This window comes from Ursus arctos, unplaced genomic scaffold (genome assembly GCF_023065955.2).
Source record: "Ursus arctos isolate Adak ecotype North America unplaced genomic scaffold, UrsArc2.0 scaffold_26, whole genome shotgun sequence".
Lineage (NCBI taxonomy): Eukaryota > Metazoa > Chordata > Mammalia > Carnivora > Ursidae > Ursus > Ursus arctos.
In genome coordinates this window covers 28,922,297-28,935,569 of record NW_026622941.1, presented here as the reverse complement: position 1 = coordinate 28,935,569, position 13,273 = coordinate 28,922,297, and the positions used below count along the sequence as shown (strand labels likewise).

General features: G+C 43.8%; 1 protein-coding gene across 3 annotated transcripts in view; it reads right to left on the bottom strand.

Annotated features, from left to right (window-relative positions):
- The window catches only part of FGD4 (FYVE, RhoGEF and PH domain containing 4), a 200,026-nt gene extending 188,769 nt beyond the window's left edge, over positions 1–11,257 (bottom strand). The window contains exon 1 of one of the 3 annotated variants that reach the window (XM_026502132.4): positions 10,644–11,257. In XM_026502132.4, coding sequence (XP_026357917.3) covers positions 10,644–10,806 — 163 coding nt within the window. In that variant the 5' untranslated portion in view covers positions 10,807–11,257. The remainder of the gene's footprint in view (positions 1–10,643) is intronic. The other 2 variants (XM_057303253.1, XM_044385557.3) reach the window with 2 other exon arrangements.
- Between the last annotated feature and the right edge of the window lie 2,016 nt (positions 11,258–13,273).

Below are 13,273 nucleotides of genomic sequence, written 5' to 3'. Positions count from 1 at the left end.
TTTACAGATTCTACTTGTAATGACTGAGTTTATGCACCAAGTACTTAAGACAGTGTCTGACCAACAAAGTAAGTGCTCGATAAATGACAGCTACTATTATGACTCTTATTATAGTAATTATAATTAAGGGGGCTGAAGAAGTAGCCAAAGATATGTACAGATAACAATGCAAGGTATGTTTCGGGTTTAGAGGAGAAGAAGAAGGAAGCTGTTACTCGACATTCTCAGTTATATAATCCAGGAATATATTTCATAATCTTTACTATTATTTAGAGACAGTAAATACTGTGTAGTTACGTTTTAAAATTCAGGCCAATCTACATTTCAACATCTTACAATTTTTAAATGCCATCAACAGAAAGCATCCCAATTTCAGAGATGTTAAAATGCAAAAAGGTATATGTTTTAGATCTGATGAAATACATTAAGATCTGGGAAACAATACAGAGATATTTCAGGTATCAGCTAGAGTCTCATCTTTTGCTATAAGAGCTGGAAACTAAAACCTTGCTTCTGATCATACCTAGGATCTACCACTCAGATTGCTTTTTAAGACAAGCCTATTAGATCTGGGCAGAAAGATAATGTTTATTAAGAGTTTTGACTTTAAAAGCCAAGTCCTAATCGGGAGAAACCCAATAGGCAAAAAAAAAAAAACGGGGGGGGGCCATGAAAGGAGGACAGCAGGAATGGGAAACGAGAGACAAAGCTAGAAGAGAACAAAACTTCTATCAACAAAGCACTCTGGGTCTTCCAGTGCAGAGCAACCCAGGTCCTCCAAACTCCAATGGTCTCTTAGTTGAGACATATCATAGCATCAGAAAGAATGCCAGGAGTAAGCACAACTGGTAAACTAAAAAGGACACCTAGTCCGTGAATTCTCAACAAGACCAAAGTACACCACTCCCACACCTTCCCTACACACCACTACACAGACTGCTACATGTTGCTGATAGGAGCATACGAAATGTGTAGACTCAGAAGCAAAGCAGAAAAGCACTGATGTGAGAAGAGTCAGTGCACTGGGTGGGCAGGCCAGAGAGACAGCCCATCTCCTCTACAGCTCAGCTACTAAGTCACCCAGCCTCTCCTTGAGCATCCTCATTAATAAGGAGCTCACGACCAGCAAAGGAACCCAATTTCATCTTTTGACAGTGTTGCCAGAAAATTCTTATGTTGAACCATGATGTGCCAAGCCAGTTTGGGGTTCTTCTGTTTACTTAATATTTATTGAGGCCTCAAATGGACTTCGAAGGGCACCCGAGGATTGATGGCAATGGATCATCAAGTTAGGGACTGGGAGGCAGGTGCAGCAGACAAACGTGAAGACCTTGAGCTGGTTGGCAAGAGTGAATGCAGGAAGATTTTTTTCTAGGAACACAGAGGACAAACAGAGAAAGTTGAGGGAGGGCTGGCCTCACATCCTGACCAGGAGCTCTGTGGATCATGCAAGATGACCAACTGCCATTTGAGTCACCAGAGAATCAGCATGAAGAGGAGAAGGCCAGGCTGCAGGCAGGAAACAGAGGTAGAGGGTGGTGGTTCTGTGACGCAATCCAGGCTTTTGGGAAGTTTAACATGAAAGTGGGGCTCAAGACAGCACAAGAGAGAAGACGGAGGACAGAAGCCAGCCGTGAGAGGCACTTCTGGCAGGGACTCAGGCAGGGGAAAGGACTAAGCAGGAAGGGGATGTAAAGGACAGAAGACATGTGCCCAGCACAGCCTGCACCTTGGGCAGGAGCTTGCACTCAGTGGGTACAACTGTAGGCAACCCATCACGATCTTGTGAGACAGCGCTAGAGTAGAGGGACACAGAAAACGAGAAGAGAAAGCCAGACTGCGAGGCTCGCGCTTGTGTTCATCCCAACAAAGATACTGAAACTTACCTGAACACTTCCCAAGCACTGTTCTAAGCCCTTTAAGAATATCAATTTTTATTCTTCCAACAGCTCTATGATGTAGGTAATATTAATATTCCCATTTTATAGATGAGGGAACAGAGCCAAAAAGAGCTCCAAATCAGTGGGTTAATTACTAGAGGAGGATTTAAACCCAGCCTTGATTTCTAGGCCCTGCCACAATGCCTGATCCAGAGTAAACACTAAATATCTGTTGAAGGACTGAAGGATCCCTAGCTTTTATGGGATTATAGGAGGCAAACTCTGTAATGAAGGAGACAGGGATTTGAAAAGAGAACAGAGATATAGATGAAGTTACTTGGCATAGGGCTCTGAATAGAACTTGGAGGTGAAATCGTTTTTCCAACCTGGTATAGATTTCATTCCTCTGAACTACAAGCACACTGATTACTGCTCTTGTACACAACACTAACTTACACCCTGGTGTTTATCACACATCCTATTCCTCCTTCTAGGATGGAAATCACTAAAGGTCACGGCATTTGTCTCATTGCATCTTTAGACTCCCAATATCACTTATCCGTATGGTATATTGTCAGTATGATACCATTAAGTAGCATAATTTGGGGAAAAAAGTATAGGTTACTCATCTTTTTACAGGGGAAATGAGATCACTTTGCCTATAAAAATCCTTGATAGAAAAATAAAACATTCTTAACTGAATGTGGCTAGAATTTGATAATCGCATACTTGACATTGTACTGTATTTGAAACTATAAGCAGGACCCCCTGTATCCTTCAGTTAGGGCGTCTTATTTATTTGGTTGTACACACTGACTTTTCATCTCCAAATATACTCACTAGCATACATTTTAAAAATACAAATAACCTTTTCGTAAAGTCATGGCACTTTTTAGGGCAACTATTAACAAGCAGCCTAACAAAATCTTGTTAGAGGCCCCAGAGAACAACCCAGCCTTGCAGAGCAGCGGGAGAACTGGTCTGCAGCAAGGCTGCACTGGGGCTCAATGCATTCCGCAGAATGCTGACAGCAACGTAGTTTCTGCAGATGCTGTAGCTGGAGTTGAGAGTTTAATTTCAGTGCGTGGGTATGTATGAGGGGCACGGCAGCTGGGTTTGTTTTCTCCACTCTATTTCCGCATAAGTGAGGCAATATGAAATTGATTATAGGTGCCAGAATACTTGTTGGTGATGTCCATGCTATCAACGACACTCCAGGAACAAAGAACTAATTCTAGACAATGCTCTGCAAACCATGCCAAATTTATTCCTGAAAATAAACACATAATTCCTCAGGTGTGATCAATGCATGACTAGTCCAACTTTCGTAGTTCAAATAAGAGTTAATATTTGCATGAATTTTACAAGGTCCATCTCCGTACTGAGAGGTTACTGGTGAAGTTTGACCCGCAGTCACCAAGGTGATCATCTGAGCATACAGACATCAGTAACAGGCAGTTGGGGAGCCACAGAAGGCTTCTGACAATGTGAAGATTATGATTAAGACCCAGATTTAAGAAAATTAATGAAGGGGATGGTGAGGTGCATAATAACACCGCTGGTGAGAAGCAGGCCTGAACTAAGACAAAGGCCACCATCAAGAAATGAAGGTGGGGGGCGCCTGGGTGGCACAGCGGTTGAGCGTCTGCCTTCGGCTCAGGGCGTGATCCCGGCGATCTGGGATCGAGCCCCACATCAGGCTCTTCTGCTATGAGCCTGCTTCTTCCTCTCCCACTCCCCCTGCTTGTGTTCCCTCTCTCGCTGGCTGTCTCTATCTCTGTCGAATAAATAAGTAAAATCTTTAAAAAAAAAAAAAAAAAGAAAGAAATGAAGGTGAGTCAGTAAGAAATAGCAGATGACCAGGTGGCAAGCAGACAAGAGAGAAGAGCAGATTTAAAATAAACTTTGAAGCCTAAAGGTCAGTAATACCCCCAAGCAAAGTCGGAAGGAGGGGCTACACTGCAGCAGAAAAAGAAGTCACACTTTCATGCCTTTAGCACATTAACATTTATTAAAAGCCGGTTCTTGAAAACGCAGAGCAGTAGAGATAAGCTAAAGAAGCCCGGGGGGCGGGGAGGGGGGAGAATGACACCACTAAAGGATAGAGGTGGCAGGAAATAATGAGACAGAAAGAAGAAAAATGGGCTAGCCAGAGGAAGAAACCTGGAGATCTGGTGCAATAGGAAAATCAGATCTCCAACTATAAATATAAAGACCAAGAAAAGAGCTTTAATAGGAAGCAAACACGGGACACCTGGGTGGCTCAGTCGGTTAAGCCTTTGGCTCAGGTCATGTTCCCAGAGTCCGTGGATCAAGCCCCACGTCAGGCTCTCTGCTCAGCGGGGAGCCTGCTTCTCCCTCTGCCTGCTGCTTGTGCACTCTGTCAAATAAATAAATAAATACTTAAAAAAAAAAAAAAAAAAGAAATGAAAAGAAAAAGGAAGCAACCACCACAGAGAAATTAAGAAAAAGGTCCAGAAACAGCCTATTGGATGATACTTGGGAATCCACTCCTGACCTAGATTACCTACTGATTGAGGGTTGGGAAGAGAAGCAAGCCGAGAAGAAACTGAAGTGGGGAGAAGGACAGGGTGACCGGGGATGAAGAGGTGGAGGCAGCAAGGGAAGTACAGAGTAGTTTAAGGAAGAAAGCTGTTGGGCCATAGCTCCAAAGAACGTCCACGTGTAAAGTGTAGGCAGACCTCATCTGGAGGGAAAAGAGGGGGTGGGGGACAAGCCCATGACGTGATAGTAAAGATGCATGCAGCCCAGGCAAGGTAACGGGAGAAATGCAGCTGAGCACTGGATCCATCCACCAGAATAAGAAAGCGGTCAGCTATCAAGCAGAAAGAAGCCAAGTCTGAGGTTAAAGGAAGGCACATGAGTTCACATCAGATTATCCAGTCAGATACAAACTGTATATCTGCATAAATTAAAGTCTACTTCAAGAGGGACAGGATGGGGCTGAGAAACAAGAGCAAAGTAGAAAAGACCTATAACACATGTAAAAAAATGCAATTAAGAATCAGCCAGATAGGGGCATAAAGTTTGCCAAAAGGTACAGAGGGCCCAGATGATGTGCTCATTGAGGGACCATCTAGATTATTCTTTGCTTTGCACCTGCACATTTCGGCTGCCTGTGCTCAAGACTGAAGGCAGGGTTTACCCACGTTTGGGAATGCACAGTAGTTCATAAAGCTGGTTACACATCAGAATCATCTGGGGTACTTGTTAAAAATATGGCTTCTCTCACCCTACCCCTGGAGATTCTGACTCATTATACCTAGGGTGCGGCTGGGAATTTCTAATTAGCACTCCGAGTAACTCTGATGCAGCCAGCAGGAGAACATTTGGAAACCAAACAGATCATGAGAATTATCTGATGAACTTTTTTTTAAAGTACAGGTTCATGAGCTTCTGTCCAAATCTAGGGAATCTCACACTACACTCACAAAATTAAATGCACCATGTTTGACTCCTTTTTCAAACACCTTTTCAGCACATGCATGTAGAAAATAATTTCAGTACAACCCTGACTACAGAAGGAATGAATCCAGTGTCCCGGAAGTCCAGGGCTTTGGGTACACCCTTAATCCCCTCCCCAAAAGTCCCACATCCTCTTCTGTCACCGGTTGGATCCATGAACCTAAGTTTCCATCAGCAGAGGAAAAATGCAAGCAAATAAGAAAATGTAGAATAAGTCTCTGAACGTCCTCAGGTTCACAAGCTGGCATAGCTGTTTGTTAAGAGATGACTAACTGCTCTTGGAAGGAAATCCAAGTAAGAAAATGCTTCCTGGTTCCTCTCCCTCTGAAAGACTTTCCTATTTCAAAGTCCATCTTTAAGCAGCTTCCAAGAAACAAACAATATTGATGTACACTGCTATGTTATTATAAATCTTCAGATAAATTATTTACTCAGATCACTGTATTCATTAATGTCACGAACAATAGCCCTAAATACATAACACGTTGTTGCACTGCACTTTGCCTCTCAGAGCCCTGGGACACCTTGAGAACTAGTGTGCCGAGCATGTGAGCACTGAAGCTAGAGACGCCTGGTTCAAATCCCGCCCCTGAAGATTAGGCTGGTTGTAGAGCACTGTAGTTAAGATTTTCTGAAACTTGGTCTTTCTTTTTCTCTAAACAAATAATATAATCTATGTTACAGGCTTGTCATAAGAATAAAAAGTGTAAGTAAAACACGCATAGTCCTGGTTCAGAGACAGCATTCAATAGACAGTAAGCCCTCATCACCCACCCAAATCTCCATCCCCCCTCCCCCAACAACAGTGACATTAGTGTTCTAATGCACTCAAGATATTGGAGTGTTGAAAATCTGAGTATTCCAGCCATGGTGAGAACTAAAGAAACTCTACTTATTGAAAGCTAGCACACCATACAATGTGAAAAGTCCTTCACCACAGAGCACCCAGATGATGAATACATCACAACAGATACGCTCTGAAACGTGGTTTTATTGCTGAGATTATAAGAAAGGACGTTCCCAAGGACAAGAGAAAAAAAGAAAAAGAACAGTAAATCTAAACCTGAGTAGCAAACTAATTTATAAGCCCATGTTACCCTGGGGGCAATACCATTCCCAAGATCCTAGAGCCTAGGAACCCAGGGGCTTGCAGGGAAGGGGGGAGACTGGCCTTGACCTTGTGAAATGGGAAAGGACTGAACCTCATACCAGACACCAATGTTCCACACTGAAGGACCTACACCTGAATAAAAAGGTGGCCTAGGAAAAAGCTGCTATCAGAGCAAACTGGTGAGAAAGTCTCTACCTACACCAAGCTTAAGTGGAAAAAATGATGATACAGGTGCCAGTCTCCCCTGAGCAAGCCTGAACTCAAATTTACACTATCTTCAAGTCAGGGAAATGCTTGGCTAATAAAAGTGGTACTAGGTTGAAAGTAGGAACAAATATATTCTACAGGAATGCATCTTCAATACAGGCCTTTCAGGATTCCCATAAAACTAAGGAATTAAGGAAATAAACCGCCTTGAATGATAGAAAAAAAAACAACACTGAATAGATCAACTCTTCTCCACCCTCAAGGGCTTCCAATATTCAGAATATGGGGAGAAGGGGGAGAACAACATAAGAAAATTTTAACCCTACTTTGTGTGTGTACAAAATATCCCTTTAAATTTATGAGTTTTTTCCATAATGGAATTATGTGCTTAATGTTATGTGTGTACAACCATCACCTTTGACTCTAGGCGCACTTGAATTTGAATCCCACCCAGTAAACCAAGTACCAGTTTTAGGATCCCAAGCAAGTTAGTAAAACTTCCTGAGCTTCAATTTTTTCAGCTGTAAAATGGGCATACTACTACCTACCTATTAGGATTGTTATAAAATAAATTCATACACATTTACATGTGTGTCTCATATAGCACAGTATTTAGTGCAGAAAATGCACTCAATAAATAGTTATTATGAACATTATAGGGGGAGGGTATTCATTCATTCAACATGTATTTATTAAGTGTCCTACTGTCAGACTCTTTGAGACGGAAGGAGAAAGATTCCCTGTTATGATACTATCTGGAATGCTTGTTTTGTGCCATTTACTTCTATTATCTTTTGAAGTACTGTTCTCTCCATTTTCCAGATGAAGAAACTGAGGAATTAAGAGACTTGGTGCAATTCACACAGCTAGTAATAGAAGAGGAGTTAGAACCTGGATGTTATATGATCCTGAAGCCTATATCTTAATCATCAGAACTCTCTGCTTCACCTAGACAAGGAGATTCACAGCCAGATATATACAGCAGATGCAGTTGGTAGACTTTTTTTTTTTTTGGCCAAAAATCAGAAACTCTAAAATTAGTGGGTTTCACAATCATAGATATAACACAATACCACTAAACTGAATTTTCTGTTAAGTTCTTGACCTCTCAGTTTTTGTTCCTTCTTTAAAAGGGAAAGTAACATTTCAATTATGAGTAATGTCCACTCTGTATGTAAAGGGTCTAAATGTTGCCGTTTCATATATAAATACTTTCCTAGGTGCTGCAGTGAAACTGGCACTTCTTGCAAATTTAAACCTGGTTTACTTTTTAATTTGGAGAGGATCTCACTTATAAAATGATGGTTGGATGAGACTGAACAGGGGGACAGATTTGATTCAAAGAAGGAAGCACTGTCTAAAATGTTTTTACACTACCCAATCAAATAGGGTGTGGTCACTCAACACGTGAAGACCACCTGTCAGAACATTGGATCATTCTCCAACAGATAACTATGGATTATATCACGGTAAAGAGGAACAATCTTACCTAGGAAGATAAAGTCATTTTCACTTTTCAACCCTGAAAATAACAGCAGCAAGAATTTTGAGTTTTTGTAAACAATATTAAGACAATGTAACAGACCTAGGAAAATTATTGCTATATTCTACATATCATCTTATTTAAAGATTTTATTTTTAAGTAATCTCTACACCCAACATGGGGCTTGAACTTATAACCGGGAGATCAACAGTCACATGCTCTACCACCTCAGGCAGCTACGCAACACTACATATCATTTTAAAAGGAAAAAAAGGGGTGCCTGGGTGACTCAGTCAGTTGAGTGTCTGACTCTTGGTTTCAGCTCAGGTCATGATCTCAGGGTCATCAGATTCAGTCCAAGGTGGTCTCCATGCTCAGTGGGGAGTCTGCTTGAGATTCTCCTTCTCCCTCTTCCCCTCCCCCCACTCACTCTCACTTGCTCTAAAATAAACATTTTTTAAAAATTCGAAAAGAAAAAGAAACAAAAAAGCGTTGTGGGGGCACCTGGGTGGCACAGTCAGGTAAGTGACCAACTCTTGGTTTCAGTTCAGGTCCTGATTTCAGGGTGAGATCAAGCCCATGCTCGCCTGGAGTCTGCTTCAGACTCTCTCTCTCTCTCTCCCTCTCCCCCTCTCCCCACCCCCTCCCACCCCATGCACATGTGTGTGAGCTCTCTCTCAAAATAAATCTTAAAAAAAAAAGTGTTCTGGATTTTCTCTGAAGAAAAAAAGGGCTGTTTCTTATATAAGCACAGCTGCTTTGTAGAAAAGATTTATAGACTGTCACAACTCCATTCATTCCTACTTTTAAGGAAGTCACTTCATCTTTTGCACACCTACTCAGTTTGGAAACTAAGACTGTGATTTTAAATAAAATGATGATGTAAAAAACTTGAATCCTATTGCCCTCAAAACTGAAAACAGCCAATGATTAAGAAATTTGGTAGTCCAGGGCACCTAGCTGACTCAGTAGGAGAACATGAGACTCGACCTTGAAGTGATGAGTTCGAGTCCCATGTTAGATATAGAGATTACTTAAATTAAAAAAAGTTGGTAGCACAATATAAAAATTCATAAATAACTTCAAAACAAAGCAAAACATTTTCACTAAAAGAGGAAAACACTCTACCATTCATTTTAGAGTGAATCACACCTAAATCTAGAAGAGATGATTTTACCAGTGTCTTCATTTTACAGAAGAGGAAATTGAGAGGTGAAGAACTGTAATTGTTTCTTGTTTACATTATTTTCTCACACCACTATTTTTGCGCTTAGCTAATGTGGCTATAAATTTGCAAATCATCCATCATATTTTCTACCCTATGACTACTAACTACAACTTCAGGATAAGACAGAAAAATTTTAAAACTCTTAACACTTATCACATTGAAATAATCATAACAGCTTTGCTTAATCAAAACAAAATGAAAGTGAATAGAAGTATTTGCATTTCTGCTGCAAATGAGGGTTTTGCCTCATAACTGGTCTACATACAAGACATTTCTGGTTAGAGTATGATAGGAGCACAAAAAAGGGGGGGCGGTTAAAGTTTAACAAATCAAGAAAAAATCTCTAGTGCTCCACATAACTTCAAGCTCCCCTCTGAAGAAATGCTATTAAAGAGCGACGGAGAATATGTGGGCTTGAACACATCTTTAGGATTTCTTCTAATACTAAGATTCAATGAGAATTCAGAACTCAAAATACCGCATTACTGATAGCTGGATTTTTAAGAGCAATAATAGTTCCGTTTCTTGATATTAGGAACATGTTTTCCTTATGAGAGACGCAGCTTTTCACACTTAGGGTGGGAGTCAAGCGTATTTTTCAAAAGCGAAAACCGGAGCGCTCAGGATAGCTGGTCGGAGGTTACTCAACGCTACCGACTAGGATGAACATCAGCCTCCGCCAGTTACGGAACTAGTCCTTCACGAGGTCTGCCGAAGCGGGAATTTAACTAAGAAACTTAAACTTCAGTGTCTAGAAAATGGGCATTAATTCTTACCCAAACTTTTTTTTTTTTTTTAAGATTTTTTTATTTGAGAGAGAGCACGAGCAGGAGGAGAGGCAGGCAGAGGGAAAGGGGGAAGCAGACTCCCCACTGAGCAAGAAGCCTGATGTGGGGCTCGATCCCTTAACCCAGCGCCCTGGGATCATCACCTGAGCCGAAGGCAAACGCTTAACCGACTGAACCGCCCAGGAGTCCCTTAGCCAAACTTTCATAGTAGTACCTTTACTTTCAGAATTCCCTGGTAAGTGACCTCCAGGACAAGCTCAGCCGTTTCCGAGTTCCTGCGCAAGGTCCTTTGGGGGAAGGGACACAATCGGTACGGGGCGGGTGGCCCGGCTCAGCGCTCCGGAAACTCTCCCCAGCTGGCTCCCTCAGCAGCCAGGAGACTGGGCGCACCTCCAGGCGCTCGGCGAGTCTTTGGCCGGTGGCAACGCCCCCGCCCACCCCTGCCCCGCGAGGCACTCACCTGGGCCGTCCGCAGGTGCCTGGCTCCTGAAGGTGGCCGTCTCGGGCCGTCCCACGTGTGACGAGGGTCTCCAGGGCCGAGGGGTCCCCAGCGGCAGGTAGAAGGGATTGGACTTCCGCCGTATAGCCGCCCGCCTGAAGTTGTAGCCGCCCTCGCCGCTCATCGCGCTGGGTTCGCTCGCAGCTCCACGCTCTCTCCCACCCTCGTCCGTCAGCAAGTGTGCGCTCGACCGGCTCCTTCGGGGTCACCGGACCTGCGTGCCACGCTCGGCGCGACTCGAGAAGGGCGACTGCGGGCTGCTCAGCGCCGGCGCCCCCTCGGCGAGTGCCCGGCCGTCCCTTCCTTCCTGGGACGCTCAGGGCCGCGCTGAGAGTTTGGCTCGGACTCCTGCCGCAGCCCCGACGCCTCAGTCTCTGCGGCGCCCGCACTCACCTGACGCGGCTACTGCAGCGGCCGGCGGGGCGGTGTCCAGCCCCCTCGCTGGAGCCGATTGCCCACAAGCCCCGAGGGCGGAGCATAGAGGGCGCAGAGTACAGGCTGTTGGCGCTGCCGCCGCGGGCGCCGCCTCCTGCCGGGGAAGCAGCCAAGGACTCGCAGTACCACTGGAAGCGCCCTGGGCGCGGCTCCGGAGCCAGTTTTCTCCGGACGGCTCCGCCCCTGTCCCGCCCGACGCGCCGCGGGCTCGCCCATTGGCCGAGAGGAATCGCGCGGGCGCGCACCTGCGGCGCACACCTGGGGTGCTCAAAAGGTCCGCCGCGCTCACCTGCGGGCGGTGCGCGGAATTTGAGAAGGAAAGATAATTAACGGCTACTCTGAACTCTGCCCAGGGCCTTGCCATTCTAGCATACCCCCATGCCAAGGGTCATACATGCGTATCATGCCGCTGTGCTGAGCCCTTGATAATTATCTTATTTATGTCGTAGAGCTGCCCAGTGAATTAAGTATTTCAGGTCAGGAAACCAAAGCGCGGAACCTACAGTGGGTCACTGCAGAACCAGAATCCCTACTCGAGTTTCTGCATCAGGGTCTTGTCCTTATCTCACTGAATCAAATTATCTTACCAGAAGCATCAGACTAGAGAAGATGAGGGATGTGTGGAAGTAAAAGAGAAAGGTGGAGCTAACCCACCTTTCCAGGTGCCTAAGGAACATGGTTTCCAGAAAAGCATCAGACCTCCTCATAATCATGAACACTTTTAGGACTTTATTAGTAGTACACTTTAGAATCCATTTAATTTGTTGTTTTAACATTAGCTAAATAGCAAATTGAAGAAAATACATGTTAAATTGGTTTATGTGCATTTAAAAAACTCACTACTCTAATAATGAAGAGGCTGTGTTCCAAAATCACAGAGATGGGAGATCGCATTTGAAGTACCCCAACTCAAGCAGAAAAAGTTCCCCAGCCATCACTTCCACCTTAGAAGCCACTCCACATTTACTCAAATGGTCCTTCCCCCAGGTAACATCTCCAGCAACCTGAGGTTAGCCCTTGATCCAGTCCTCCTGAAGAAACCTTTGAGGAGGGCAGTTCAACTGTCTCAGTCTCCTTGGCTGCTACTTCAACAGACATACACCTGAGGAGAAGAAAATAGCCCCAATTTTTATTACATCCTTTCAGATCTTGTTGAAAGGAGGTTTTGCTCTCTTTGGATTTATTATGCATATCGCTACATTGCCCCTAATTATTGTTTCTCTTTTGGTGTAATTGCAGTGTTATCTATTGCGCCATATAGTCCTGGAAATAATTTAAACAAGTAGTTTCAAATATAAATTCATGTTGAAGGAGGTTTTACTCCATAGTTAACCGTAAATGAAAAACAAATTGGTAACTTAATGTATTTGGTTCCATAAAAAGGTGGTGTTGCAATCAATACTACTGTACTAGCCACCTGTGGAGTAACCTTAGAATAACCTATTTTTTAAGTGGGAAGATGCTTTCAATCTTCCTTTTTTTTTTAGATCTATTTATTTATTTATTTATTTATTTATTTGGGGGGGGGGGGCGTGCCGAGGGAGAGGGAGAAAAGTGGACTTCCCACTGAGCAGGGATCCTGAACCCTGAGATCATGACCTGGGCTCAAATCAAGAGTTGGACACTTAACCAACAGAACCATCCAGGTGGCCCCTGCAATCTTTTTTAGAGAACTGGTTACTGATGCAGTCACCCCCCCCCCAACACACACACAGTGCACACTCATTCGCTGGCACACACAGAGATACTTTCTCTGTAGAAAGCTCGTTCTTCCTGTAGAGAACTGCAGTAAACATATCTGTTTGGAGCAAAAAGGTATCTTACCACAAGTATTTGCAGCAGGACTTCTATGCTTCCTCATTTGGATATTTCTATTTCTTTCTTGGTTCAAAGTTGTTCATATTTGCCTAATAATATAATACCAGTTCACATCAGTGGATGTCTGTATTTTCAGATAGGATGTTTTATAACATATATATCATCTGAAGACACGTGGGTGGCTCAGTCAGTTAGGCACCTGCCTTCGGCTCAGGTCATGATCCTGGGGTCCTGAGATCGAATTCTGCATCGGGCTCCTTGCTCAGCAGGGAGACTGCTTCTCCCTCTTCCTCTGCCTGCCATTCCCCCTGCTTGTGCTCTTTCCCCCCTCTCTCAAA